This window comes from Coturnix japonica, chromosome 1 (assembly GCF_054131305.1).
Source record: "Coturnix japonica strain WE chromosome 1, WE-NBRP24, whole genome shotgun sequence".
NCBI lineage: Eukaryota > Metazoa > Chordata > Aves > Galliformes > Phasianidae > Coturnix > Coturnix japonica.
In genome coordinates, this window is record NC_140663.1 from 67408650 (window position 1) to 67434964 (window position 26315).

The 26315-nt window shown below is 41.4% G+C and overlaps 1 protein-coding gene across 2 annotated transcripts in view; it reads left to right on the forward strand.

The window, feature by feature from the left end:
• The first annotated feature begins 977 nt into the window (after nucleotides 1-977).
• LRP6 (LDL receptor related protein 6) overlaps nucleotides 978-26315 on the forward strand; it is a 122026-nt gene continuing 96688 nt past the window's right edge. Inside the window, exons 1-3 of one of the 2 annotated variants that reach the window (XM_085543625.1) lie at nucleotides 978-1109; nucleotides 13052-13102; nucleotides 14023-14416. In XM_085543625.1, coding sequence (XP_085399751.1) covers nucleotides 1055-1109; nucleotides 13052-13102; nucleotides 14023-14416 — 500 coding nt within the window. In that variant the 5' untranslated portion in view covers nucleotides 978-1054. The remainder of the gene's footprint in view (nucleotides 1110-13051; nucleotides 13103-14022; nucleotides 14417-26315) is intronic. The other variant, XM_015870801.3, reaches the window with a different exon arrangement.

Sequence of the window (26315 nt, forward strand, 5' to 3'; positions counted from 1 at the left end):
ATATGTTCAACAGATACGAAATTAAAAGTTAAATGTTTCCATAAGTTCCTAACAACCCTGAAAAATAATACGGACTTCTGAACGCGAGGATCTCAAATCGTGCTTCAAGTCGTTCTGCCTCGTAGCTTCATCCCACGGAACGGAGGAGAGGAGGGACGTCCCGTGAGATGTAGCACAAATACCGAAGTATCTTCGCCCACGGGGCAGCACCACAGAAATGCTCGAGGAAAGGCTGTGGCACCGCAGCCCGCCCTTCACTCGGGAACCACCACAGCGGCCGAGCAGCCCTCACCTGCGGGCGGAGGGGATCAGCCGCCTTTGTGCGGCCGCCGCCGCTGTGTGACTGAAAGTAGTCCCGTCCCTCCCGGGCCGGTGTTGCTCCGACGGCCGCATCGCACCCAAAAAGGCGGCGGAGGCGTGTGCGTGCGAAACACCGCGGAAATAGTCCCGCTGGAATGCGACGGCGGCGTCAGGCCGGCTCCCCCCGTCCGACCCCTGGCCCTGCCCACGGCCGCCCGTGGGCCGCGCTCGCCCGCCCTCGCCCCACGCCCCGCCCGAGGCGGAGCTGCCCGCCGTGCCGCCGGGCGCTTCCCCGCCGTCGTTGCGTGCGCGCCGCCTCCTGCCCGCCCGCTCGCTCCCCGCCCGAGAAGGCGGTCGGTGCGGCGGGAGCGCGGAGACGGGCGGGCGCGGCGCAGCGCGGGGCGGGGGCCAGGCCGGGCCGGGCCGGGGGAGGAGAAGAGGAGAAGGAGGAGGAGGAGGAGGGCTGTATCCCTGCGCCTGTGCGCGCCCGGCGGAGGCGGAGGCCGGGCGAGCGAGAGAGCGGAGAGTGGATGGCGAGCGGCCACGGCGGCGGCGCGGAGGCCGGCATGCAGGGGAGCGCTCGGTGCCGCTGCGGCGCGGTGGGGCCAGCGGCCTGCTAGGGGGGCTCGGCGGCCGCCCTTCGCCGCTGCCCGGCCCTCCTCCCCGCCTCCCCGCCCGCCGGGCAGCATGAAGTGGCAGCGGAGGGACTGCTCCTCGCCGCCGCCCCGCCGGTGAGAGCGCGGAGCGAGGGAAGATGGGGGCCGTCCTGCGGAGCCTGCTCGCCTGCAGTTTTTGTTCCCTGATGCGAGGTGAGCGGGGGGCGGGAGGAGGAGGAGAAGGAGGAGGAGGAGGCGGTGGGGAAAAGTTGACGGCCGTGTTGCGAGGGGCCATGTTTGCCCGGGCGGGAGGGGAGCGGCCTGCTTGCCGGCGGGGCCGGCCCATTGTTGCCGCCTTCAAGTTTGGCTTTTTAATAAAAAGAGAGTAAAAAGGCACCGAACGGCCCCGGCTCCCTCCGCGGTCCCGGCCCTGCCGGCGGCAACGCGGCTCGGGCGCGAGTGTCTCGGGTCGCCCCGCCGCTCTTCGTGTCCTCGCCAGAGCTGTTCGTTTTCCCTTCTTTTCCCCTTTCCTCCTTTGCCCCGGCGGTTCGGGGCTTCCCCTAGAAGTAGGTTCCCCGCTGCCGGGCGGCTCCTTATCGGCCCCCGGTGCCCGGCAAAGGGCTGTTGCGGGTCCCCCGGGACACCTGGGTTCCGCTGCCCCCCTCTGCGATTCCTGCTTCAGGAGGAGGATTTCTGTCTCGGCGTTAAAACCGGGTTTCTCTGGGTATTGTGAACTTAACTCCTGCGTCGGTTTCAGTCTGTTTACTATTGGGAAGAAATCACCTGCGATGTTTGCATCCATCATCTTGCAATTTTCTCATCTTATTCTGCGCTAGAGGATGCAAGTGGTTAATAACTGATAGTTCATCAACCGTGTTTCGATATAGAAAATTACTCCGTTCTCAACATTTATCCACGAAGGATCAATAGAAGTGTTTCGAGCTGAAGGAACTGCTCAGTAGCCGGTTGTTCGATACTCCACAAAACAAAAAAATTTCCACTCTTCCATACTCCCTTCCCTTCTTTTTTTTTTTTTTTCCCTATGCATCTGTTTGCCATATTGTATCCTGTTTGTAAGGATACAAGTATACTTATTTAAATACACTGTAACAGTTCGCTTCCAATTGGAGAGGGGAAACTTCAGCTTTCAAAAGTAAGGTTGGATCCAGAGCAGGGAGAGGAATAGTTTCCTGGTTAGTTTTATTATGTAACGACCATACCTGTTCTTAATAAACCACTCATTTGCTTCTCAATTGCAGTTTAATTCAAATGGCAGCACCATTGCATGATATCAGAGCTGCGACAGCCACTTCTTCAAATGAATTTCAGAACAGTGACGTGTCCTGCTGCTCTTTTTAGCGTATCCAGTGATGCTTAATATTAAACGTTGAAGAAACATTCAGTTTGTGAACTATCTGGACTGTCATTTCTTCACATCTGTCGTCTTTATCTATTGCCAGTGATGTTTGTATCCGAGCAATAGTCCCCTTTCTTCTGTTTCTGTTTTCCTTCTGTTGGATCTTCCACCTAAATTCATAGTCTTATGTTTGTGACGTGATAGTAGTTCCTTAATTGTTACTTAAGGATGATATAAGCAGCAGGAATAGCTGAACTCTGAAGAAACAAGAATAAAATATGAATGCATACATCCTTTTTAATAAACAACGTCTTCGCAGGCAGAATTGGTTTGAATAAGATGTGTTGAGTTCATACGAAGTGTCAGCTGTTCCTTAATGAGGCAGAGGCAGTGCCAGAATAAGTATGAATAAGTTTATACATGAAAGTAGAGCTGAAGTGATGACGTTCGCTACTTGGTTTGTGAATTTGGTGCTGTGAAGGCTGCTAAGTCAACAGCATTGGAGGCTGAAACCTGGAAAATATGTTTGTGAATTACAGCATCCTCTGTTTAGAGAGCTCGCCTCCCTGCTCTTACTTAACAACAACAAAAACAAACACAACACAAATGGACAGAGGCTTACAACTGAACTGTGATTATTAGTGCAAGAAAACTGCCTTATCAGTCTGGAAGGGGGTAAATCTGGTAGCCTGGAAGTGTGGTACCTTATGAACTAGTAAGGACTTGGAGAAGTACCGGACCTTTCTGATCCAGAACTGGAAGCACACCCCAAGGCACCTTTCTGTCGAGTAATCTGAGAACTGTGATAAGCAGACCATACGGACTATTCAAAGGCAGCTATTTAGATTAGTATGAGATGAGCTGATGTCACAACAGCTGGCTGTGGAGGTTTGTGTGCATGTGTTTCTTTGATTTGTTTCTCCCTTGTGCTGTATGATAGGAGAAAGGGATTGCTTTCCTGGAACCTGCCCAGTCTCACCCGCCCGGCCTTTGTGCTCCTCTCTTGGTCTTTGGTTTGATCTGGGGGACTCTGAACTTTAGCAGTGTTTCCTGAGGCTGCTCCCCTAGGATCTGGACAGACAAGTCAGTAAGACCTTTCCTCTGGTCACTTTGTGTGTTCTTCATGGCAGCTGTGAAACCAGTCAAGCTCTTGTTAGGTAACTGGCAGTTGCAAGGAGGCAGTAGCAGTGGCATCACATCTGTCAGGGAACTACAGATAAGTGTGAAACAGGTTTCAACTTATTAAAAAGTGTTAAAGAGGTAGTTCTACCTTCCCAAGTATTCTTGGCTTGCTTTTGTCCCAGAAATAGCTCTAGTCATCATGCAATTGCTGTTTGTTTGTTGTTTGTTGTTTTTTAAAGCCCTGATGGTGCAGAAAGTGCATAAAGCTCTTGTTTGAATAGAGATCTTATCAATGATGTTTGTGTAGACTATAGTGGATGTTGCAGACCTTTGTGCTGATTAACTAATCAGTTAGTGAAGAGTTGAAAATGTCTCTTTGGTATTAGGCTTTTAAAAGCTAAGAGAAGAGAGAAGAAGAGTGATTGAATCTGTTGTTATGAATAACTTCCTTTTGATAAGCGGAACAGCTTTGCTTTTTTGTATTGTTTTAGATAGACTAATTTGGACATAGTTAAGAAGAGTTTAATGTTCAAGTCTTGCTAATCTGACTGGAGGTGTTTTTCTCCCCAGAGTTGGAAAGTGACCATTTTCTGGTCACATTTTCCGTTGTGTGATTCCTTAGAAATCAGCACAACTTTGCTGTGATTTCCAATGCATTTTCCTCTTTCACCTCTCCATAGAACATTCTAAAATTAGTGTTATCTAAGGTGTTACAAAACATCCAGCATTGTTTTAATAGTTTTTGCAATTGTATCTCTCTGATAGCTTGCTCTCATTAAACTGCCTTAACTTTATTTTTTTTTTATTAATATATACATATATTTTAACAGAAAAAATAGGACAGGAAGAAGTGTTTGTGGCAAGATGTGCCAGAGATATGAGGAAGCAGTGGGTATATGATCTAGTCATAGGTATATAAAGATGATGGGCTCCTTGTGTCCTTCAGTGGGAGTTCTCTACAGATATTTGGGTCAAATCTTTCTTGTGTTTCTCAAAAACACTGGTTAGAGGAGCATTAATCAGGTTTCCTTTTTTCCCTTCTGAATGGGTTACATCTGCATTTGAGTTCTAGATAATAGGGGGAATTTGTCTGGAAGTTATAGAATGGGTAGAGATATGGGTAGAGATATAGCTCAAGAGCTGGAGCATAGGAACATTTTAAACTCTGCCTTTGGGAACTGGAGAAATCTGATTCCTTTGGACATATGTAACTACCTTTATGATGATGTCACGTGTCAAAAATGCCAGCTTCAAAATATCAGCAACAATGCATATATAAAGGGCTTTACTTTCTAATTAAAATCCAGTGGAGCACAAATAGTATTCTTTCTTCTGAGGGAATGGGTAAGAGAAAAAACAGAGAAACAAGTCTCGGCTTCTGATCTGTCACCGTTTATCTCTTCTGGCAGCCAGTCTCCAGATTCAGACACTATATTCTTTTACCTCAGCATATTTAACCTCATTAATTTCCTATGAAATGCTAACTGCTTGGGTTGATTTGCTGGTGGCTTCTTCAAGACGTCCACATCCTTGTACTACAGGGAAGGGTATGTGCTGTTGTTGAGTGATACCAGAGATGCCAGTCTCTTCTCACTGACAGGATGAGGGGAAATGGCCTCAAGTTGTGCCAAGGTAAGTTTAGGTTGGTTGTTGGGAAACACTTCTTTACAGGAAGGGTAGTTAAACACTGGAATAGGCTCCGCAGGGAGGTGGTTGAGTCATTGTCCCTGGATGTGCTTAAGAGCCGTTTGGATGTGGTGCTCAGGGATATGATTTAGCAGAGGGTTGTTAGCGTTAGGGTACTATGGTTAGGCTGTGGTTGGACTTGATGATCTTTGAGGCCTTTTCCAACCTGCATAATTCTGTGATTCCGTGCAGTCTTTTTGGGGACATTGTTGCATACTGCTACTTCTTGAGGAGCCAGCTGTCCTGTCAGATCTGCGTGCCTGACCTGCTGCTGGGGAGCCCTTGCTCATCTGCAAGTTCACCTGAGACAGGCTTAGTTCATAACATGTATGTGGCTGGTGAAATTCCGTGCTGCCATCCACTCCTGTGATGACACATGAAGGGCCATTTGTACCTTGAAAGGAACTGTTGCCAGTGAAACATGGTGTATCTTGGTCAGGAATGTTCCACAGATGGGCTTAGTGGTGTAAGCTGCTCAGAAAGATATGAGGAGAGTGGATGCAGGCACCTCACAGACTTTGGGAATGGTTGCGTGTGGTCATATGAGGTAGCTGGCATTGCTGGTGTGGGAGATGAGCCATTGAACCTGAACAGTGTGGCTTGTCAGCTTGTGGAAGTGATGAATTTTCTGTGACTACACTTGTGAGTTGAGCAGTTGTAGTTATGGCTCTTTCAGGGGGATGTGCTGGCACCTCTCTTTATTAGGTGAAAGAAATTGATTCCCCTTTAATAACCTTGACTTAACCAACTTACACCCGGCTGGTGCAGTTTCAGAGTTTAACACTTCAGAGTATTGACACAAACGAAGAAGCTGCATCTTTCTTTTGCAGTGGTTGTCCAAGGTTTGGAAGGAGAAAGCATTGCATTGTGTCTCTAGTGGACTGTATGTAAATGCTGGCTATCGACCCTAAACAACTTTTTCCTATTTATATTTGGCAGGTAACAGAGAGCCTTTATCAAGCTCTGTAGATACTCTCGCAGTTTGTGAATACTTATGGAAAGAGGTTCACTATGTGATGAGGCTCCCTATTTACTTTGCACGGACAAAAGGACTTAGTCTGCTTGGTCTGACTGCTGAACTTCTTATTGTTTCTCCTTTTTTTTTTTTCCCCTTGTTGTTTTATCCCCCTGCACTATGGCTACAAAAATAGGCTTTTCTTTGTGTCCTGGCAACTGTTGTGCTACAGACCTGTTTATTTCAAAGCACTTGGCACTGTCGCCTACCTGGTTTGAAACAGTATTAGGTCTAATGACCTACAACCACAATGTGAGTACTTTAATACCTTTGTTTTTTTGGCATTTAATTTACAGTATATTTTTAAGAACATTCCACTCAAAGTGTAGCTTAAGAAGTTCTATGGATTAGCAATATTATGTTTCCTTTGCAAACTGTTGCAAAAGCTGGAGAAAATATGTCAGCATAAGATGGAATGTTTTTTGAGTTTCACTATTTATATGAATAGAACAATAAGAGAAATGTTTTAAATATAAACAGACATGGAAAATGGCAGCACTCATGCCGACTTTTTTCAGTATCTTGTTACAGGATCACATTACCTAAATAGAACTACTCCCTCGTGATATAATAAATGTGGCAGAAATGGGATTAGAGTTTTAATTCTGCTTATAAGGGCCATGTGTGAGCTCTTGATGTCGGATTTGAGTAGTAATCGTATCTGACACAGAAAAATCTTAATCAACTAACTATATAATTTTGCTTGATCAAAAAATCATTTGTTTTTATTCTCTGATACTATTATTTTCCCCTTCTTTCTCCTGCTTTTTTTAAAAATTAATTTATTTTTTAACTTGATCCATTCCTACAGTAAAAGTGCATTTTTTTCCTTTTTCTTTATTTATTTTTTAATGCTTATGCCTCCAAAGTAGTCCAGTATTAAGCTTTCTCCTCTATCCATTGTCAAATAGTTCTAGAATGTGGCAGATGTGTTTGCATGAGTTCAGGAAGTTAAGGATATGTGGAAGGTGACTGAGAATTTCAGGTGTTTTTCCTTTCATTATTATTCTATCCAAACAGGGAGTAGAATTTTTGCTTGTGCTCATAGTATTAGCGTTACTTAAAATGTTAACGCTGCAGGAATCAAAGAATCTCTGTCTCACACAAACATTATAGAGTAGAAATATTAAAATTAAGAACAGTGGAAGAGTGGGAAAAAATTACCTGTAAATGTGTTAGTGATTCTTTTTATGTTCATTTGGGAAATGCATTGCTGTTCTGGTGATTCAGAAACATAGCTGAGTCTCACCTTTACCTATATTGTAAATTGTTAATGTTCATAATTCTAGGGTTTTTGTTGTTTGTATGTTTATGGGTTCTTGTTAGTGGTGGGTTTTATATATGTTAGTTGTATATTAGTTGTATTATTATACTTACTGACTATTTCAACTGGAATCACCATTTAATAGTCTGTACTAAAATTGATGTGGTCTTAAGACTGTGTTTAAAATGCACTTTTGGTTTGAATTCCTTTTGGCTGATGGAAGTTTTAACTTCAAGCTTGTACTGCAAGTATTTTGTTTCCATTTTCTTCTCTTTTCTATTATGACAGACGCACTGATAATGCTGCTATTCACCAAGCTTAACCTGGCAAGCACAATCTGAAGTATCACCAGAGAGCAGATATGTTGTTTAATGAAAACTTTTAGAGGAGCAGCAATGGCATCACTCTGGGGCAGTGATGCTGCCTCCCCTTTCCCATCAGTTGCATGTTTGTGGTGCAGCTGAGAGATACTGCTTGCTCTTGTGCTGCACTTAGTAGCACTGACAACTTTCCTGCTTGGTCATCCAGACCTCCTCTCAGCTCTTCTAAATTCTGAGGTCGTGCTTCGCTGCAGCTTCCTGATAGCACTTAAATTATTAAAAATAAAATAAAAAATTAATTAGTATTTTGTTTTAGTTTTTGTTTAACCTGATGAAACATGCTTCAAGAAATATTAAGAAAAACACCATAGAGGCTGGGCATGCCAGCTGGGATAAATCACTGGCAAAGTTGTCTGAGGGTAGCTCGATGACTGTGAACTTTGTGTCAGTGTGGAAAATGATGGTTTGAAGGTGGACCGGCGGTGCTGCTTGCTGTGTGGGTTTTTGCCTCTATGGGAGCTGTTAGAAGTCCAGGTGAATCCCCCAGCTGCTCTCAGCTGGATGTGTATCCCCACAGAGTTGTGCTGCCCAGGCTGGACAGCCATGTGGATTGCAATCATTCCAGGCTAGCAGCAGTCTTTGGAGTATTCTCATCAGCCTGGTACGTGTTCCAGGCGTATGTTATGGTCCTCAGCTTCCCTTGGTGCTTTGAAATTGACTGCCTCTGTTACCCATCCCTGCATAGTGTCTATGTGCTCTAATTTAGTGGAGGGTCTTAAATGGATCACAGCCTTTGCACTGTATCAGGAGTGATTTGATACAAGCTTCTTGATTATTTTCTTATTTTTAGAAGCTCCATAGGAAATAATGATGGATATATTTCAGTATTATCTTATTTGTCTTCATATGGCTTCTAGTTTGAACTGCAAAATATTATCCCTATTCAGATGTAGGGCTCTAGTTGTTAAAGTGTGGCCAAGTAAGATTTATTTTTTCTGCATGAGCAAAAGTACGTGCAGAAACATACTTTGCAAGCGGGAGATGCTCTGCAGCAGTATATGTGTGGGTTAACGTCTTCATTTAACAGTTTATATTGAGGTGTTTCCAGTAAACTAGAGAAGGTTACTTCTGCAGTATCACACGATGTTCTGACAACTGTTAGAGAAACTGGAGGAGTGGCAAAGGGAGGTTATGAAGATGCTTGAAGAAACGGGAAGTGTTTTGATGAGGTTCTTCAGATGTTAACGTGGATTGTGGTGCTACGTGGTCATACATCTATAAACCTTTCTCCTTTCTGGAGTCTGTAGTCCAAGGGGAGTGTGTTATGCTGCTGTCATATCACCTTTATTTGCTTGCCACTTTGGGTCTCCTCTTTAAAATCATAGCTTTATATGTGGCTGAAAGCAAAGGTCTGGCCAGGCAACATAGCTCTCCGTTCATCCTAGGCTGCTGTCAGCAGGACAAATTCAGCATATCAACCAAGTCTTGCCTGCATTGTCTTGGTCCCAACAGCTCCTGTCTGGCCAGAGTCCAGTAGAGACTTGTTGCAGAATCCAAGTGCCATTGCTGCTGTTTGGTGTCTTTGCTTTGGCACTGGTGTTCTCACTCTTCCCATCCATTGGCAAGCCTGCCTGTTCCTCTGACCTTCAGAGTTGTCACCTTCTTGGATGTATTTAGGATGTGAAATATGCTTTAGGTCTTCTAAAGACTTTCTAAACTCCTCCAACAAGCTTGGGCTGCCTCAGGTTAATTTCCTCAAGTCTGGCTGCCTGCAATGTTTTGCAGCTATATTTGTGAGAGTAAGGAGGTTCAGACAGAGGAGAGCCCTCCATTCACTGTACCTAAATGCTCACCTCCAAGAGAATTTGTTGTATGTTCTTTTATTGGCTATCTGTGAGACATCATGGGAAAGGGGAGGATTGTAGTACATACCAAGAATTTTCTGTACACAACAGATTTGAGGAAGTTGCAGCTAATGATCTTTGCTGGTTATCTGTACCTATTTCCTTACTTTTCTTTCCCGTGTGGTCTGGTTGTGGGTGCATGTTTTTCCATCAAGGTGTCTGGCAAATTCCTTGTGCTTCCTGTGCCTTATCCAAGAGAATGCATGGCTGTTTGGTGTGTCTCACCACTGTGTCTCCTTTCTTCCACTTGTCATGTTTGTGTCCTAGTGTCAGTGAACTGTGTTAAGTACCTTCAAATGCTCAGATTTCTTCACCAATATGTGGAAGAGGGGGATTTTTTTTTCCAATCTGAAGACATCATCTTCCACTGTAACGACTATTAGCAGTGCCTTCCTGTCTGGATACTTCTTTCCATGAGTGAACATTTGCCCAGCATGACTGGCAGTGCTGGGATTCTGGTGGAGGTAGCCACAAACTACAGTGGACACCTGGAAGGTCTTGTTCCTGAATTGGAGGTTCACAAACAACTGGTTCAGCTAATCTGTCAAAGATGATGTTGTCCTGACTCACCCTGTTGTACTAGTATTTACATTTATCTGATTTTATTTGAGCTGATAACTGGCAAAAAATAGATGAGGAAAGGAGTAAGGTGGCTTTCTGCTAGTTTAACTGCCTGCATTATCTTGCTGTGATGCTGTCTGAGTGCTAGTGCCAATGCAGAAGGGGGGTTGAAGACCTACAGTGGGAACTGGAGCTGAGGGGAAGGCTCTTGCTGCAGTCTCATCTGGAGCAGAGCTGCCAGGAGGATGGGGGGATCTGCTTCCTTCTCAGCACCCAGTTGCTTGCCTCATGTTCACTTCTGAGTCTGCTGAACCTCTTTTGAGGTGATTCAACTCACTAACCAAAGCAAATGTTTTGCTGATTTATTAAATCAGCTTGGGAGTGGGCCTTGTAGCTATGCGAGGGGGGAGAAGAGCATTGCCAAGGTTTGGAAATGCATTGAAAAAGGGGGGTGAGGAAAATGAGTTGATGTTAATTGCCCTAACTAGGCTGAATTACCATGAGTACAAGAGAATGAGCCTGTTGAAGATAACATTGATCTTGTGACACCAAGAGGTGTCATGGATCATTGGAAGTAGAAAAGGAGCAAGCAGGAAGTTACGGAACAGGCAGCTGGACAAGTTGAAAGTATGACAGATTCTGATAGACTATAATTACCTCTCAATTGAAAAAGAAAAAAGAAACTTGAAGTGTTTTTTATCTGTTAAAATGATTATTTTTTTTAATTGGTTCACCACTTTACATCCTATGGGCTGTGGGATTTTTAAGCTACAGTTTTTGTTGTGGTTCAGATGTAACTTTTTGTGGGCTCTGAGCAAACATTTGTTCTTGCTGGCTGGTACAAACAAAAGCTATTTTGAAACCCTGGTTACTTTAGTTAGAAGAATAAACTACAGGTAGATCTCTCAGGTGGTAGATAACTTGGCAACTTTGCTGTGATTTCTGCTACTGATTTCTAAGGTGTTTTTCCTTTAAGTGTGAGTACTTCTTTTCAATGTCTTATAGTTTGATGCAATTAAAATGCATATTTATGATGTCTATAGAAAGGAAAAGAGAAACATATTAGAAGACTTCTTTTAAAAGAAAAAGAGGTACATTTAAATTGTATCTCTACCCCGTCATAGCTTAAAGTTTAAAATAGTTCCCTTGCTTTGAAAGTAGCTTCTCTTGGATTTCTTCCCCTAGGTTATTAGTATAGTTCCTGTCATTCAAGAAAGCATCTTTGGGTCCTGTACTCTGTTTAGAGCGAGTTATGTGGAGCAGGATGGAATTTTCTGCATTAGCTTTCTCTTTGGCATTGCTGTTTCAGTTGAGTAAAAAGCAGAGAACTAACACTGCCAACTTCAATAATTAAATTTTATAGGATATTAGAGCCTTCATATTTTCTAGGAAGGGTTGGAGAGGTGGGGGAAATAACCTGTTTTTTATTATTTTGGTGATATGTATTTCATTCCTGAATGTTGCAACAAATTGGAAAGCTTAATATCCTCATTTGCCAGCCCTGTGGAATGTGTTACAAGTTGTGGCTTTGAATCAATCTGCATGAAGCTGCTCATCTGATGTGTAGCTGAGCTTCTTCTGAGCTGTCATTCAAATCACTGCTATCATTCATGAAAAGGATGTTTTCTCTGGCTGCTCCTCAGCCAGCTCTGAGCACCATAAAGGAGTGAATAACCTATGCAAGGCAGCTGTGTTAGGCTCAGCAGTGCCTTCAGGCCTCAGTGATTACACTTGACATGCCTGGTGTTCCAATTCATTGCATGCTGTGTGCATGGGGACTCTTGCTCCGTGTTGTACATAATAATGGAGCCTGTACTCATTTGTGTGTGGATTTACCTTTTTTCAAATGCTGGGCATGCTGTCTTATTACAGCAAGCTCTGCCAGTTGGCTGCACACAGCACTATGGTCTGCTGGGTGACACTGAGCTGGCTATTAACTGGATCTTTTAAGTTACAGTTGTATGCAAGGTTTAAAAAGTAGGTGGTTATATTGCATGTCTGTTTCTTACCACTTCCAATTTACTAAATAGCATTTTTTGTTTGTTTGTTTGTATTTTCCTTGAAAATGCAGTCTTTGTAAGCAACCTACACTTAAAGGAAACTAATGTGATTTGGCTTAAATCTTTGGGGGATGGGAAATTATGCAGAGAAGGGAAGGTGATAGCAAAGTAAGGTAATAAACACACTTAATAAAAGGTTTCAGCTCTTTCATTTAAAGGTGTCTATTCCTTCTGCACTGAATTATAATCTTTAAACTGAGTATTTTGCTGCACAATAAATATTTGCTTTCTGGAGCAGGGAATACAAATTGAATATTCCTAAGAACAAAAAAGCTCCTCCCTCAAGCTAGTCAGGTAGCTTTCCATCTGAAACTTCTAACATTTGACAGAAATCAATTTCAAGTCAGTGTTTCTGAATTTAGGCAGATGACCTGAACAACTTAGTTTTCAAAAAGGAGAGGGGAAAAAAAAATTAGAAAAAGAAAGAAAATAGCTTCCAAACATCCAGCAGCATTTGTGTAAGTTTTGGAGATGGAGGTAGATTAAGGAAATTTTAAGTTGACTTGGCTGCTCCCAGTATGGTGCTGCCTTTGATAAACAGTTTTGTGGTAATGAGGGTAATAGTCTGATCTTGGAAACTAATGTTCGAGTTTTCTGTAGTGTGCTTTTATTAGTCATTAGTATTTCTAATTTCACTGTGAGTTTCTCATGTAAGAACTGCATCTGCTTTGGCAATGTAGCACTCAGCGTTTGGTTGTGCACATCACTGGCTATATAAATGCAGGCCTTTCTGTTAGGACATGCATCCTTCCAGGAATTCTAAATGCCTACCTGTACTGATGAGTAAATCTGGAGGATTTCTGTTAAATCTGGGTAGTGACAGCTAGACAAGCATATACAACATGCCAACTGTAATTTGTGTCTAGGTGCTGCTGTGTGCCTTTGCTGCTACACTGTCCAGGGAAATGTAGGGAAAGGTAGGTATGCTTACTGATAGTGGTAAAAACTCTGTATTTTACTTCACCCTTTGCTGAACTAGGAATGAGTGGAATTTTCATAATGTTATAGCATGTGCTTAAGGACATGCTTAATTAAAAGGGTATGTTACCTTTAAAAACCAGACCTTTCTCATAGTTAGTTCTTACCATTAATTGTTGTTGGGTATTTATATGAAAAATGTACAGATCACACAAACTGATGCAGGAGGCAAGTAAAGAGTGGTTGAGCTGAGTTCTATAATACTTGCTGTAGTCTGTTTCTATGGGTGTATTTTTCTACCTACCTCTTCAAATTGGAACTGATGCTCAAAAACATCATTCCTCTCACGCTGCACATTCATTGAATATTTGTATATCATATGTAAAAGGTACCTAACATATATAATTTCAGAGTATTAACACAGGGACATCTTTGATGACCTGATGTGTATTATATTTTTATTGTGTTGTGGAGTGTATATTAGCAAATTCTGGACAAAAAATATTGAATCTTTGCTCTGATGGGCAAGCACCGACTGCATGTAGAGCTACTATATCTTCATCTTTCATATTCTTATTTAAGTAGCCTCCTTTACAGAGTAGTGTCATTTGGGCACTTCAAACCTCCATTTTCTTTGTTCTTTGCCTTCTCCTTTAATCTAATTTTAATAATGCAGAACCCAGAATAACGAGCAGTGCATTACGAAGTTACCATCTTGAGTTGTAGTACTGTTGAAAGGCTTGGAGTCTGTCTTTTCAGTTAAACCATAAAATGTCTTCTCCCCCTCTGCCTTCTTCCCCGCTCCCCTTTGAATTGCTAGTTTCATGACAATGGCACATAAGGCCATAAGCTGTTTTTAACAGGAGTGTTGTTAACATGTCTATCTATCCCCCCTACCCCTTATTTCTCCCACTTCAAGCCGCCCCACTGTTGCTGTATGCAAACCGCCGTGACCTGAGGCTGGTGGATGCTGCCAATGGGAAGGAGAACGCCACAGTAATCGTGGGTGGCCTTGAAGATGCAGCGGCAGTGGACTTTGTGTTCGTAAAGGGGTTGATATACTGGAGTGACGTGAGTGAAGAAGCCATTAAACGAACAGAATTCAATAAATCTGGGAGTGTACAAAACGTGGTCATTTCTGGACTTTTGTCACCTGATGGGCTGGCATGTGACTGGCTGGGAGAGAAATTATATTGGACAGATTCTGAAACAAATCGGATTGAAGTTTCTAATTTAGATGGATCACTGAGAAAAGTTTTATTTTGGCAAGAATTGGATCAACCCAGAGCAATTGCCTTAGATCCTGCAAGAGGGTAAGTCTTTGTTAAATGAAATGGTTTCAAACCTGAACACTTTCGCTGCTACTTGCATGCTGAATGATTTTAAATAATTGGTGGTGCTGTGGTTGAATGTATTCTAACTCATTTTGTGTTATTTATTTCTCTATTGCTGTGATTTGAAAATAATTTATACTTCTGAAATTATGTTCATGTCAGCAAACAAGTAGAAGTCATCAGACGTTCAAGAATAGGAGAAGCTTATTTTGGCTGTAGTGCAGATGATGAACATAAATGTGGAAGTTCCAAGGTGAAAACAGATGTAATCTGCTTGAAAAAAAAAATCAAGTTGTCAGACTTGTGTCTCACTGCAGCATCAAGCTGGAGGTCTTTGTTCATCGCTAATATTTATGCTTCCTGAAAACAGCAGGGAAAAATAGACTACATTAATAACATTTTGGGGGACGTATTTTGACATGCTTTATCATCTAAGCAAAGTTTATAGGGAAGTTCATCATCTCACTCTACAGGGAACTTTTGGTTAAAAAAACCCTGTGTTTTGCATTAACCCATTCTAGAACAAGTTTAATTCTTCTAGTTTCAGTCTCTGTGTGTGACTTAAAGTATCGTCTTTTGGCTTTGTTCTTGGGAATGAGCTGTGGTTGCCAGTAATGAAAAATTCAGTGGCCTTTTTGGTGATAGTTGTAAATGGTGACTTTGAGGTTACCAGCTGTGTGCATCTGTCGTGAGGTGACTGGCTCAGGAGTGTGAAAGATTAATGGAATATCCTTGATGTTGTGTAATCTTATTAATAGATCCCTATGAATAGGTTTCTGTATAGATATTTATACTATCCTTCCTCCCCCCCCCCCCAATTTGTTTACTACTTATAAATCAGAGCTGATGATGGCATGGGTTCTACTAGATTCTAGGACCATTTAAGGGTACAAGAAAAGATGTATTCATTCCACCCACCATCCCAAAGATGGGAGATAAAGGAGCAAAAATACAGTCAAAATGTTTTTGTTTTAACTTGTAGACAGAGAGACAGTGGTTCTTACTAGTTATGAATAACACTTGACAAGCCAGTTGGTCTTTTTGAGTATTTGTATTTTCCATGTACGCATAAGAATATGTTCAGTGATCAAAACTAGGTGATTGTGTACTCTTGCAGTCTTTCAAAATACTTAAAGAGAAATTCCAATGAAAAGAGTGAAATAGATCAAAGGTAAAGAGCACTTTTCTTTTTCCATACTGATGATCTGTTAAATCAATAGGCACAAACATTTCAATATGACTGCAGCTTGTTTTCTGATTGTTTGCTTTTATAAAAAAAAATTTTAAAAATGCTGTAGTTGAAGGAGGAGATTTTGTTTTCTTCTGTAAGTCAGTTTGTCAGCTGTTATTTGAAAAGTATGTTTTAGTGAGACAGGATGGTAAGCCAGTGATATATCCGCTTTGCCTTACCATACCGTTGATTAAAAAAACAAAAACAAAAATAGAACCAAACAACTGCAGTTTTTGTGTGCAGCTTTATGGCAGCAAGTATTTCTGCTTTTAATAAATATATTTCCCCTAGACTTTGACAACTGAGTGGAAAGATAACCTCAATACAGGGGTATATTTGTTCCTTACATAAATAATTAAAGCACCAGACTGTACTTGTGTACACACCTCTAATATTTACACCTTTTTAGCCCTGTAAATATATTTAGATTACACACTGTTGTCTGGCAGGGATGAACCATAAAAATAGCTAATAAGATCTGAAACTTGGAAAAGCAAAATCCCTTTCATTTTCCTGCAGCTCAGTCCATCTCCTTTTATTCACAATTGATGATTATTGCAAAGAAAGATTTATGAGGTCTTACCAAGCCATTACATTATTTAGCAGCACATTTTACAGTATGATTTTTTTCTCACAAGTTCAATTTTTTGTCTTTAAAGTTCATTTGACAAATATAGTTAATCCAAAGTATTTCATAATCCAGTTGAATTAAATACCAGAATCTACATATATATTTGGGACTTGGTTAAATATGTATATTATTAAGGGATATGATTTAGCAGAGGGTGTTAGAGTTAGGGTACTATGGTTAGGCTGCGGTTGGACTTGATGATCTTTGAGTTCTTTTCCAACCTGGGTAATTCTATGATTATGCGCATCTATCTTACTGAAAACAGAGAATGCCTACTTTAAAATAAAATGTGAAGAATAGTATTAGCTAGCATAAATATGCAGTAATGAATAGTATGTTCGCTAGGCAGTGTTTTGTGTAGGGAGAAAATGAAGATCTTTTCAGCAAGTTGTGAGCTGTAGGATACCCAGCCATCATTCTCTTAAAGTCTCTGCTCAGTACTGTTGTGGTAGTTCTGAGGAACATGGTCATTCTCTTCCAGAGCATGCTTACAGCAGCGATAATGGTACTGAAGAGTAACTGGTGTGGGTAACCTTTGCTGCCACTGCCAAACCATCTGTTAATTGTGTGTGAGGTTGTATATGTAACTGTGAAATACCAGTGTAGAAATTAGACTTGCTGCCCATGTCTGTTTGCAATCACTAATACATTTACTAATGGAAAAAACTTCTCAATTCATAGTTGTGACACGGCCTCCAAGTCTGACTTTTTACTCTGATATTTTTGTCTAAGAAGTCATCAGAATCTAAAATGTCTGTAGTCTTCTTACCAATCATCTCCTGTATATGTTTTTAGGTCTAAGCTTCTTATTTCTCTTTTTCATGGAGTGCAATTTATTTTATATTTTCCCATTTTGTCGTCTTGGCAGTCAATGAAATGTTGTGCATGTACCAGGGGAGAGAAGCAACCTTAGATGAAGCAGGATCGGGGTGCTTCTTCAGCCTTCTTTTGCAGTGGATTGAGGATTTTCAGAGCTGTTTCAGGAAGGCTTCTGGGTGCTTGTTGTCCTTTCTGAAGTTGTTTTTTACTGACTAGTGTTGAACATAATACCCTGTTAAGAAGATCAATAACAGTGAATAACACATACACTTTGTTGTTAACTTTTGCCAGGGGAAAACCTGGTGGTAGACTACCACGTGTGCAAAGGAGCAGCACGTTAGGAATTGCTTGCATGAAAGTAGACCAAGTGACAAAGAGATTTTTCTACTTGTGTGTGTGTTTATAAACAAATAAAACATGCCATATGTATTCAGATTCTCAAGCAAGCACTGCTTGAAAATGCAGTATAGTAAATTTGTGCTGCTGTTTTTCGCATTTTATTAACTTTTACAGCCCTTCTGTCCTCAGGGAAGAATCTTCATTATCATCATGAAAGTCGTTCCCAGATTGCTCTTTAGACAACTAGATGAGCTTTATTCTTAGGAAGCACTATGAAAACGTTTTTCTCACTTCTATACGTATTGTTCACGAAAAGGAATTTTTAGTGCCTTCTAGAAGTGCTGACTAATTGCTTACTTTTCAGGACATGTTTTAAATCAATTGACTATAGAGTTACTTTAATTGTTCAACTTCGTTGTAAAGCTTTCAGGTTGTAAAGGTTTTAAGTTAATGAATGGAATTAAGAGTACAAAAAGCCACAACACTTTTTATGACAGATGAAGTTGATTTCTGAAATGAAGTACTTTGTATGTTGGGTAAGATCTTCAGATTCAACAGGCAATCCTCCCCCAGCAGACCTTTCTTATTTTTCTTCATCTAAAATGCTTTCAGGGAATATATATCCTCTCTTTTTATGGACCTGCTTATTTTTTCCCTTTGATATCTAAAAGCTTGCACCTAAGTGCATTAAGCCCAAAATATTCTTGCAGTTGCCATAGAGGCCTTGAATCATAATGGAAAGATTTTTGGGAACATAGAATCACAAGGTTGGAAAGGACCTACATGATCATTTAGTCCAACTGTCCTCCCATTACAGTGTAGCTACAGCAAACCACTAAACCATATCTTGTAGCTCCTCATCCAGACGCTTCTTGAATGCTGCCAGGGACAGCGACTCCACCACCTCCCTGGGCAGCCATTCCAGTGCCTGACCGCTCTGAGAGGAAAAAATTCCCTCTTATGTCTAATTTAAACCTCTTCTGGTACAACCTGTGGCCATTTCCTCAGGTCCTGGGAGAAGAGGCCAAACCCCTCCTCATCACAACCTCCCTTCAGGAAGTTGTAGAGTGCAATGAGATCTCCCCTGAGTCTCCTCCAGGCTAAACAATCCCAGCTCCCTGAGCCACTCATCATAAGACTTGTGCTCCAGATCCCTCGCCAGTTTTGTTGCCTTTCTCTGGACACGTTCCAGGGCCTCTTGTAGCCTTTCTTGTAGTGAGGAGCCGAAAACTGAACACAATACTCGAGATGTGGCCTCACCAGGGCTGAGTACAGGGGGATGATTCTCTCTGATGACCTCTCTGCTCCTGATAGCCACACTTTTTCTAATACAGGACAGGATGCTGTTGGCCACCTGGGCACAGTGTCGGCTCATTTTCAGCTGAGCATCAGCCAACACCCCCAGCTCCCTTTCCTCTTCACAGTCATCCGGCCACTCAACCCCAAGCCTATTGCTATGGGGTTATTGTAGCCAAAGTGCAGGACCTGGCACTTGGACTTGTTGAACCTCAGCCCAGCAATCTAGTGATCCAGACTATCCAGATCCCTCTGAAGGGCCTCCCTATCCTCAGGCAGTTTTACACTACCTTCCAACTTGGTGTCACCTGCAAACTTACTGAGGGTACATGCAATCCCCTCATCTAGGTCATCAATGAAGATACTAAACAAGGTGGGCCCCAGTACCCACCCCTGGGGGACACCACTTGTAATGGGTTGCCAGCTGGACTTAACTCCATTAACCACTACCCACTGGGCATGTCCCTCTAGTCAGTTCCTTACCCAAAGGAGGGTATACCTGTCCAGGCCACCAGTTTCCCCAGGAGAATACTGTGAGAAACCATGTCAAAGGCTTTGCTGAAGTCTAGGTAGACTACATCAACTGCCTTTCTCTCATCTATCAGCCTGGTCACCCAGTCATAGAAGGAAATGAGGTTGGTCAAGCACGACCTGCCTTTCGTGAATCCGTGCTGACTGGGCCTGATCCCCTGGATGCCACACACATGCCATGTGATCTCACCCAAGATGATTTGTTTGATAACTTCTCCTGCTACTGAGGTCAGGCTGACAGGCCTATAGTTCCCCAGATCCTCCTTACAGCCCTTGTAGATGGGAGTCACATCGGCAAGCCTCCAATTCTCCAGGACCTCTCCAGTCAACCAGGAGTGCTGGTAGATGGTGGAGAGCAGCTCAGCAATCGCCCCCACCAGCTCCCTCAGCACCTGAGGGTGGAGCCCTTCTGGTTATATAGACTAGTAGCAGTCCAGGTGGAGGAGGAGCTCTTTATCTGTCTCCACCTGAATCACTGGGGGGGTATTCTGTGTTCCATCCCAGACTTTCAGATTGGGGCATAAAGTGCCCTGGGGACAACTGTTCTGTTCATTAGAGGCAGACATAAAGAATTTGTAACAAAATTTACTTGTTGTAAAGCAAGGAAATGAAATTGAACAATTCTAATATTATAGTGTCTTGGATATTATGGAAAAAACATTTTAGGAATGAAAAATTCACAGTTTCTTTGTAAGACTTCTGTTTCTTGTTGTTTACTTACGGGTCAACGTTATTTAAACTGGTACCTTAAAGGTACATTGCAATAATTGAATAACTGAAGGGCCGCCTTCTTGCCTTCTCTTGCCTGATGCCACATCTTCTTTGAGCAGATTACATGTGGCTCAAAATCTTTTCGGTGCTCCTTTATTGCCACTGACATATTTCACAGGCAGCAGGTTAGTGTGCACTATTTAGTGCATAGCCTGTTCTGTGACAGTAAGAACTTTGAGACTTTACAGGTGATTTATATGAAAGTGTTGAGCTGATATGAAATCTGCACATTGTTGTGATGTTGACACAATTTATAAGGTGTATTTAATCTTCATCTAAATAAGCACCTTTAATCAGAGGATGCTGGTTGTAAATACAGCACTCTTAGTGGGTTTGTTCATTTTGTAATAATGTTGTTGCGAGGATATTCAGGCTGTTGAGGTGGTATTTCTTTATGTATTTTTTTGTTTAAGACCAGATGAAAAGTGAATTCTGTTAACAGCTATATTTTGGTGACTTAGAAATGAAACTAACCCAAAAGATTGTAAAATAGTAGTGCGCTGGTTGTCCTGTTGACTTTACATCAGGATTGTCTTGCCTTGGCTTTTGGGTTGTGTGTAACTCAGGAAAGATGCAAGATGCAGCACCAGTGTTACTAGGTAATTCGATGATCCTAGTGCAGGTTCTGCTGGGTTTGTACTGCAAAACCTGACAGCATGTGGAGCCTTTGGGAGGACAGCATGGCAGTTGAAACAGCCTTGCTGTACCACAGCTATATCTGCTTCTAAAGCATAAGGCGGCCAGTTTTTAGCTCTTGGTCTTAGTAAGGTGTTCATGGCTTTCAGGAGCAAAATGGGACAATATTCACTTATGGTAAAAGTGTTCAATGCTAACACTTTCAGGTTTGTTTTTGTTTGTTTGTTTCAGTTTGAGCACCATTGACAGTTCTGTTCATTTTTTCTTTCAAAAAACTTTGCAAGGCTTATTGGAGATTTGGTGCATGAGATGCTGTCCTCCATTTGAGAAGGCATGACTTCATTGCACAGATCAAAATATGTATTTCATTCTCCTCTTCACTTTTTGCTTCCTCTAAAGGAGGAGGTGGAGGAGGTAACCAGAAACCCACATATGTAAAACAGAGTGAAGGCATAGAGAGGTGACCTCTCTTGTAAATCTTGCTGTGCAGGTTTTAGATGTTGCTGCCACTGATTCTCTAGTCTCATCCTACTAACAGGGGTTTCCAAGAACTCAGGGTAACATAATCATTGGGATGTTTTCCTTAATTTTCAGGCATTTTACATAGTTTTCTCTATTCACGGAAGGAGATGGGAGTGATTTGGTCTGTTAGAAATCAAACTGAAGTACACACAGTTGATTTATGGAGGATCTTCATCTTATAGATTCAAATACCTTAAAATTGCAGATGGTTTTAACTCTATGCAAATTTGGAAATACTCTTTCATCCGTGCCTCCTTTGTTCAACACTTGAGCTAGAAAACAAGATTGTGGACTGGGTCACCTGAGGGCTGGGCTTTAGTTTGCCTTCTGCCATCTCTGCAGTGAATAAACTAGTGGCATCTTGAAACACTGCTGAGTTTGTCAAAGCAGGGAGCTCACTGGCTTTTTTATTTTTCCCCTTAGTGTCTTTTGATTTGCACTTGTGCCTGTGAAACATGTGAATATGGTGTTTTATGGGATACTCTCTTGATGGTTTTTTGTGGTCATATTCACAAAGATAATTTAGCCCACTAATAGTTACCTCAGTGTTAGAGTAATAATGGTGATAAAAATCAGTAAAATTTATGTGAGCTGGCCTAAAGTATCAATGTATACTTCAGATGTCTGTATGCAGTGTTTGTTTAGTAAGCTAGAACTGAGCATTTGAACCAAGGTAGTAATTTCTGGTCTGCATGAATAACCTCTGGTAACTGGTCTTTGGGCATGCCTCTGTTTATCTGCAGTTTCAACCCCCACAATTATGACTTAGCATCTAAGTCTAGACTCTGAAGACCAAAAATTGTGAGCAAGCAAGTTTTCACCAATGACATTTTGAATGAAGCTTTATATTGAGTGAACACAGGGAAAGTTGTTTTTAAAATTATTAATTTTATACTTTGAGCAAGCATTACTAGCTAGCATGCTAATTAAAATATGTTTGTTCACATACCTTTAAAAATTAAAATGACCCTAAGACATCTTTTAATAACTATTAACAGGAACTCAAAGGGCTGTATTAATTTGCAGCAGAAAGTTGTAATCTGAAATCTTGTTTGTCCTATGTTCTAGCATTTAAGAAGTTCAAAACAGTGTTATTGATGGGGAAGCAGAATGTCTAGAAAGGAACATCCATGCAATTTCTGGGGAAGGGTCCGCAATAAAACTAAGTCTTCCTCTCTGACTTCCAGCCCCTAAAATACAACTTGCATAACTTAGGATTGTCTATTAGGAAATTATTTTCTTAGAGCAGAAACATAGTCTATCTTGGCTGTGGTAGATAACAGGAGTGTAGTAGTTTCTTGTCTTACAGCTAATGAGTCATCGTCTTCATAGGGTTGTGGGGTGTGGAGGTGGAAGGTGGAATGCTGGAGGAAAAAGTCTTAAGTTTTCTTCATTTAAAATCTGTATAAGATTGTTGTGCGTTTTCATTCCTGACGGTGTTTAGAAGGAAGGACTGAAATGGGTTCACGTGTAAAATTTTGTCCAAAATTTAGAAGGAGGTATTTGATTTGTATTGTAGAAAATGGAGAAAAACTCAGCTTTTTTTTTTTTTTTTTTAAAGGCAACTTTTTGTTGAAGATGATGATTGCTGTGTTTATCTTGTTGACGAAAAGATTGACTTATGGCTCACTTCTTGAAACCAGATCATAAATTCTCTTGCTAGCATGATTTGAATTAGATTGTTCTTTAAACTATGATTAACTTTGTCGTATATAAAAAAAATAGCACTCGGCTGTATAAAAGTTAGGCATGATTAACAAAAAGTCTTTAGAAGAACCATCTTTATTTGGCTCTGTTCCTGGAAAAAATAAGACTATCCCTGTGGAGGAAGATATTTCTGTACCGTCTTCTGTGTGCAATGGTCAGATAGAATGTCATGGGATTATATGTTGTAGTGAGGATGCTGAGGAAATCCAGCTTTTTATAGTGCAGCTAGTAAGAAAGGAAGATGTACTGGGGATGTAAAAATTGAGTGAGCCTAATCAAATACCTGAATATATGTTTATAGAATTTCTGCTTATAGATCCAAGGATAGGGAAAGATGGTGGACATTAGTCTGAATGCCCAGGTGTTGAATTGGGCATGTGTTTGAAAAGGTGCAATTCCACTCTGTCTATCTATAAAAGACCTGAAAATGACCCGAATAAAGCAAAAGAGTGCTCTGGGTTTTTGCTTGGTGCGCAGAGAAAGAATCATTACTTTTAACTCCTTGGTGTGCTGCTGTAGCCTACCTGGTGAATTTCTAGTCTGTCAGTTTCTTCAGTAGACTGAGTTGTGGGTGCTTAATAATTAAGCAATAGGAAAATCTAAGCCTTGCTGTGTGTCCCTTCAGATGGATTAGTGACTCCATGCTGGCACTCTGGATTTTAAGTGGTGCGCTGTAAATGCATACGTAGTATATATTTGTGATGTCTGTGTAGTTAATTGTATCTTACAATTGAAACATGGTAGCTGTGTTGTACCTTAAAACTTAAACAGTAAACCCAGGATTGTTAAATTCTGCAAACTTTTCAACTTTCTTTTTTTCCTTGGACTAATGAATAGCATCACAAAGAAGCAGTAAAGCATTTTCTGGATCTTAATGCTTAATTAGGATCTTTCTACTACGTCTGTCTTCACAACTGCCAACATTCATTCTGGGTCTCTACGTCTCTGTCTCTCCCTGCTCTTCCCCCACCTCCTTTCCTTCCCTAGAGATGTTCAACACATACTTTAAATTTTTATTTCTCATGGGAGCCTTGTCGTTTCTCATTTTTACATCTTAATTCCATGTTTCAGCATAAAGAATTAAGTTTTCTCCGTCACTTCAAGTAAGAAATGGTAAAGATAAGAGATTATGCAACTGAGAGCACTGCTAAGTCTGAGCTCTTTTTTTCTGAATAAATCTTTGCAAGTGCAAAATTTATTTTTCCTATTTAAAGGATAAGTATTATCTCTGCTCTAGCAGGTTGTTAAATTACACTGAAATTAAACAAATCTGACTTGCAAACTATGTTCATGCAGTTCTCTTGCTGTGCATTGTAGTGATGCATTGAAATATCTCGGATTCTTAAGTAAAAGATCATTTCACTAAAAATGCCCGTGACAGGTAATAAAACTCAGAAAAACCTCAAGAGATTCATGTGATTTATAAAGCGGTGGACTTTACTAAGTCTTAAACTGTAAGGCGATTCTTCAAGAATGCTTTCAGGTGTGTAAAACAAACCTCATATCTGTCTTGCTGTAAATGCTTGAAAAGTAATGGAGCTCATGCAGATGGTAACAGTCCTGAGTTATCTATTTTTGTTGGTTTGGGGAAAAGGAGGTAAGCTGCTGCTTCACCTCACCGTAAGATCTTTCCCAAATGTTCTGTTAACTGTGTAGTGTTACGTGTTGATTGTACTGTGTTTTCCCGATGAAACAATTTGTTGTGTTACTGTGGTAGCTTGACACATTATTTTAAACAGTATTCAATTCCATGTTTACTGTAGCCAGAAATGTTCTTTGGAGGCTCTGACTACAGATTTCTATCGACCCCCTGGGCGTGCATACAACCAGTTGCTTGACTGAGGGAGTAATTGAAGAGCACAGTGCTCAAGCCAGCTCACTGCTGCTTGGCTAAAGAGTCACTGGTGAAAACAGAAGTTTGTTTTGGTAAAGGTATGATCACTACTCATAACCACTAAATGCCTGAGTATTAGATAAATTACACAGTCCTAATGATCGTTTTATAGTAACAAACCGAATTTGGATTGAAAGAGAGGGATACTATGAAAGCATGAAAATACAATGTGCTCTTGAGGGTTGACAGAAATTTGTTACTTAACTAGAGAAGAATCATCTCCTTGCATAAGAATGTTCTTCTATTTCAAGACAGAAATGAGACTTGGAAAACTGAGAGTTCCTGAACTGAGCTCTGTATATAAATGTATTTGTTTTAGCTTCATTAAAATCTGTGAAATTTCATCAGCTAATGTAAGCAGAATGTTCTGCCCACGGTTTGGTAAGCAGCTGAAGGACAGTCTTGTTGGTAACTGTGAAACACGATCTTTTTGCTCAGCATCCCAAGCTGCCTGGTTTGCAGCATATATTCTGTAAGCCTGGTTTGCAGCACGTATTCTATAAACCACAACTTCACAGTTGCACATTCTGTCTTCTCCTTCATATGAAATAGTTTTAATCTGCCAATCTCGCACAGATGATTTTAACTAATGGAGGTTAAGAAAGGAGAATCCAGTTTAGAAGAAAATAGATCTGTATATGTCCTGATGGACAATGGAAAGCTGACATACCTTAACTGGTGTCAAGCAGTGACTGGGAGAAAGGCTTGGTGTTTTGGAATTTTGATGGGCTCTGTGGTTATCCAGGGACTATACGGAGCCTGAGATGGAAGTCTTCCCATTTTCTTCAGTGAGAATGAGATTATGGATGCCAAAGGGCCACCCCTGCAACAGGATGGAAGATGAAGGTTTTTTAGCTCTGTTTCTTGTTTGAGTTCTTTGTCACTCTTCCTCTTTTGGAGCCTGGCCCTATGCAATGAACTGACAGTAATCTGAAGTTGAATTTCTCATTGGTGGCTGTGAATATATTAGTTGTCTTTGTCAGCTCTCCAAGACACAAAATGAGAGACAAGATGCTGCATTTGTGTAGTTCCCTACCACCTGCGTGTCTTGTAAAATCTCTCCGTAATCTCATTCATTTCCTTCATCTTCTTTATAAACCACATTTCAAAAAGTCCCTTAGATACTGGGACATATAACCTTGAAATATATCAAATCACCCAAAACTTGAATAAGAAGTGGCTTTGTAGGGAGGGTAGGCTGCATTATGTTCGCACACACATGCATGTAATTGTTGATGTATGTGAGTGCACGTATGCATATTTTATCTGCAGAGTTCACTATTGTGAAAATTAACAGCATTAATTGCACACCGATGCTGGGTTGTTGCTGAGCGATGAGGCAGGGGAGGAGCGGAGCAGGGACAGGGCCTGAATGAGGCTGGGGGTATCTGAACTGTGTGACACCACATGGATGGCACTGACAGTGAGGGGAGGTGGCAGGGGATGGCTGCAGGGCATCAGTAGGCGGGGGTTAGTGATTGCACTGCAGCCGTGTGTATTG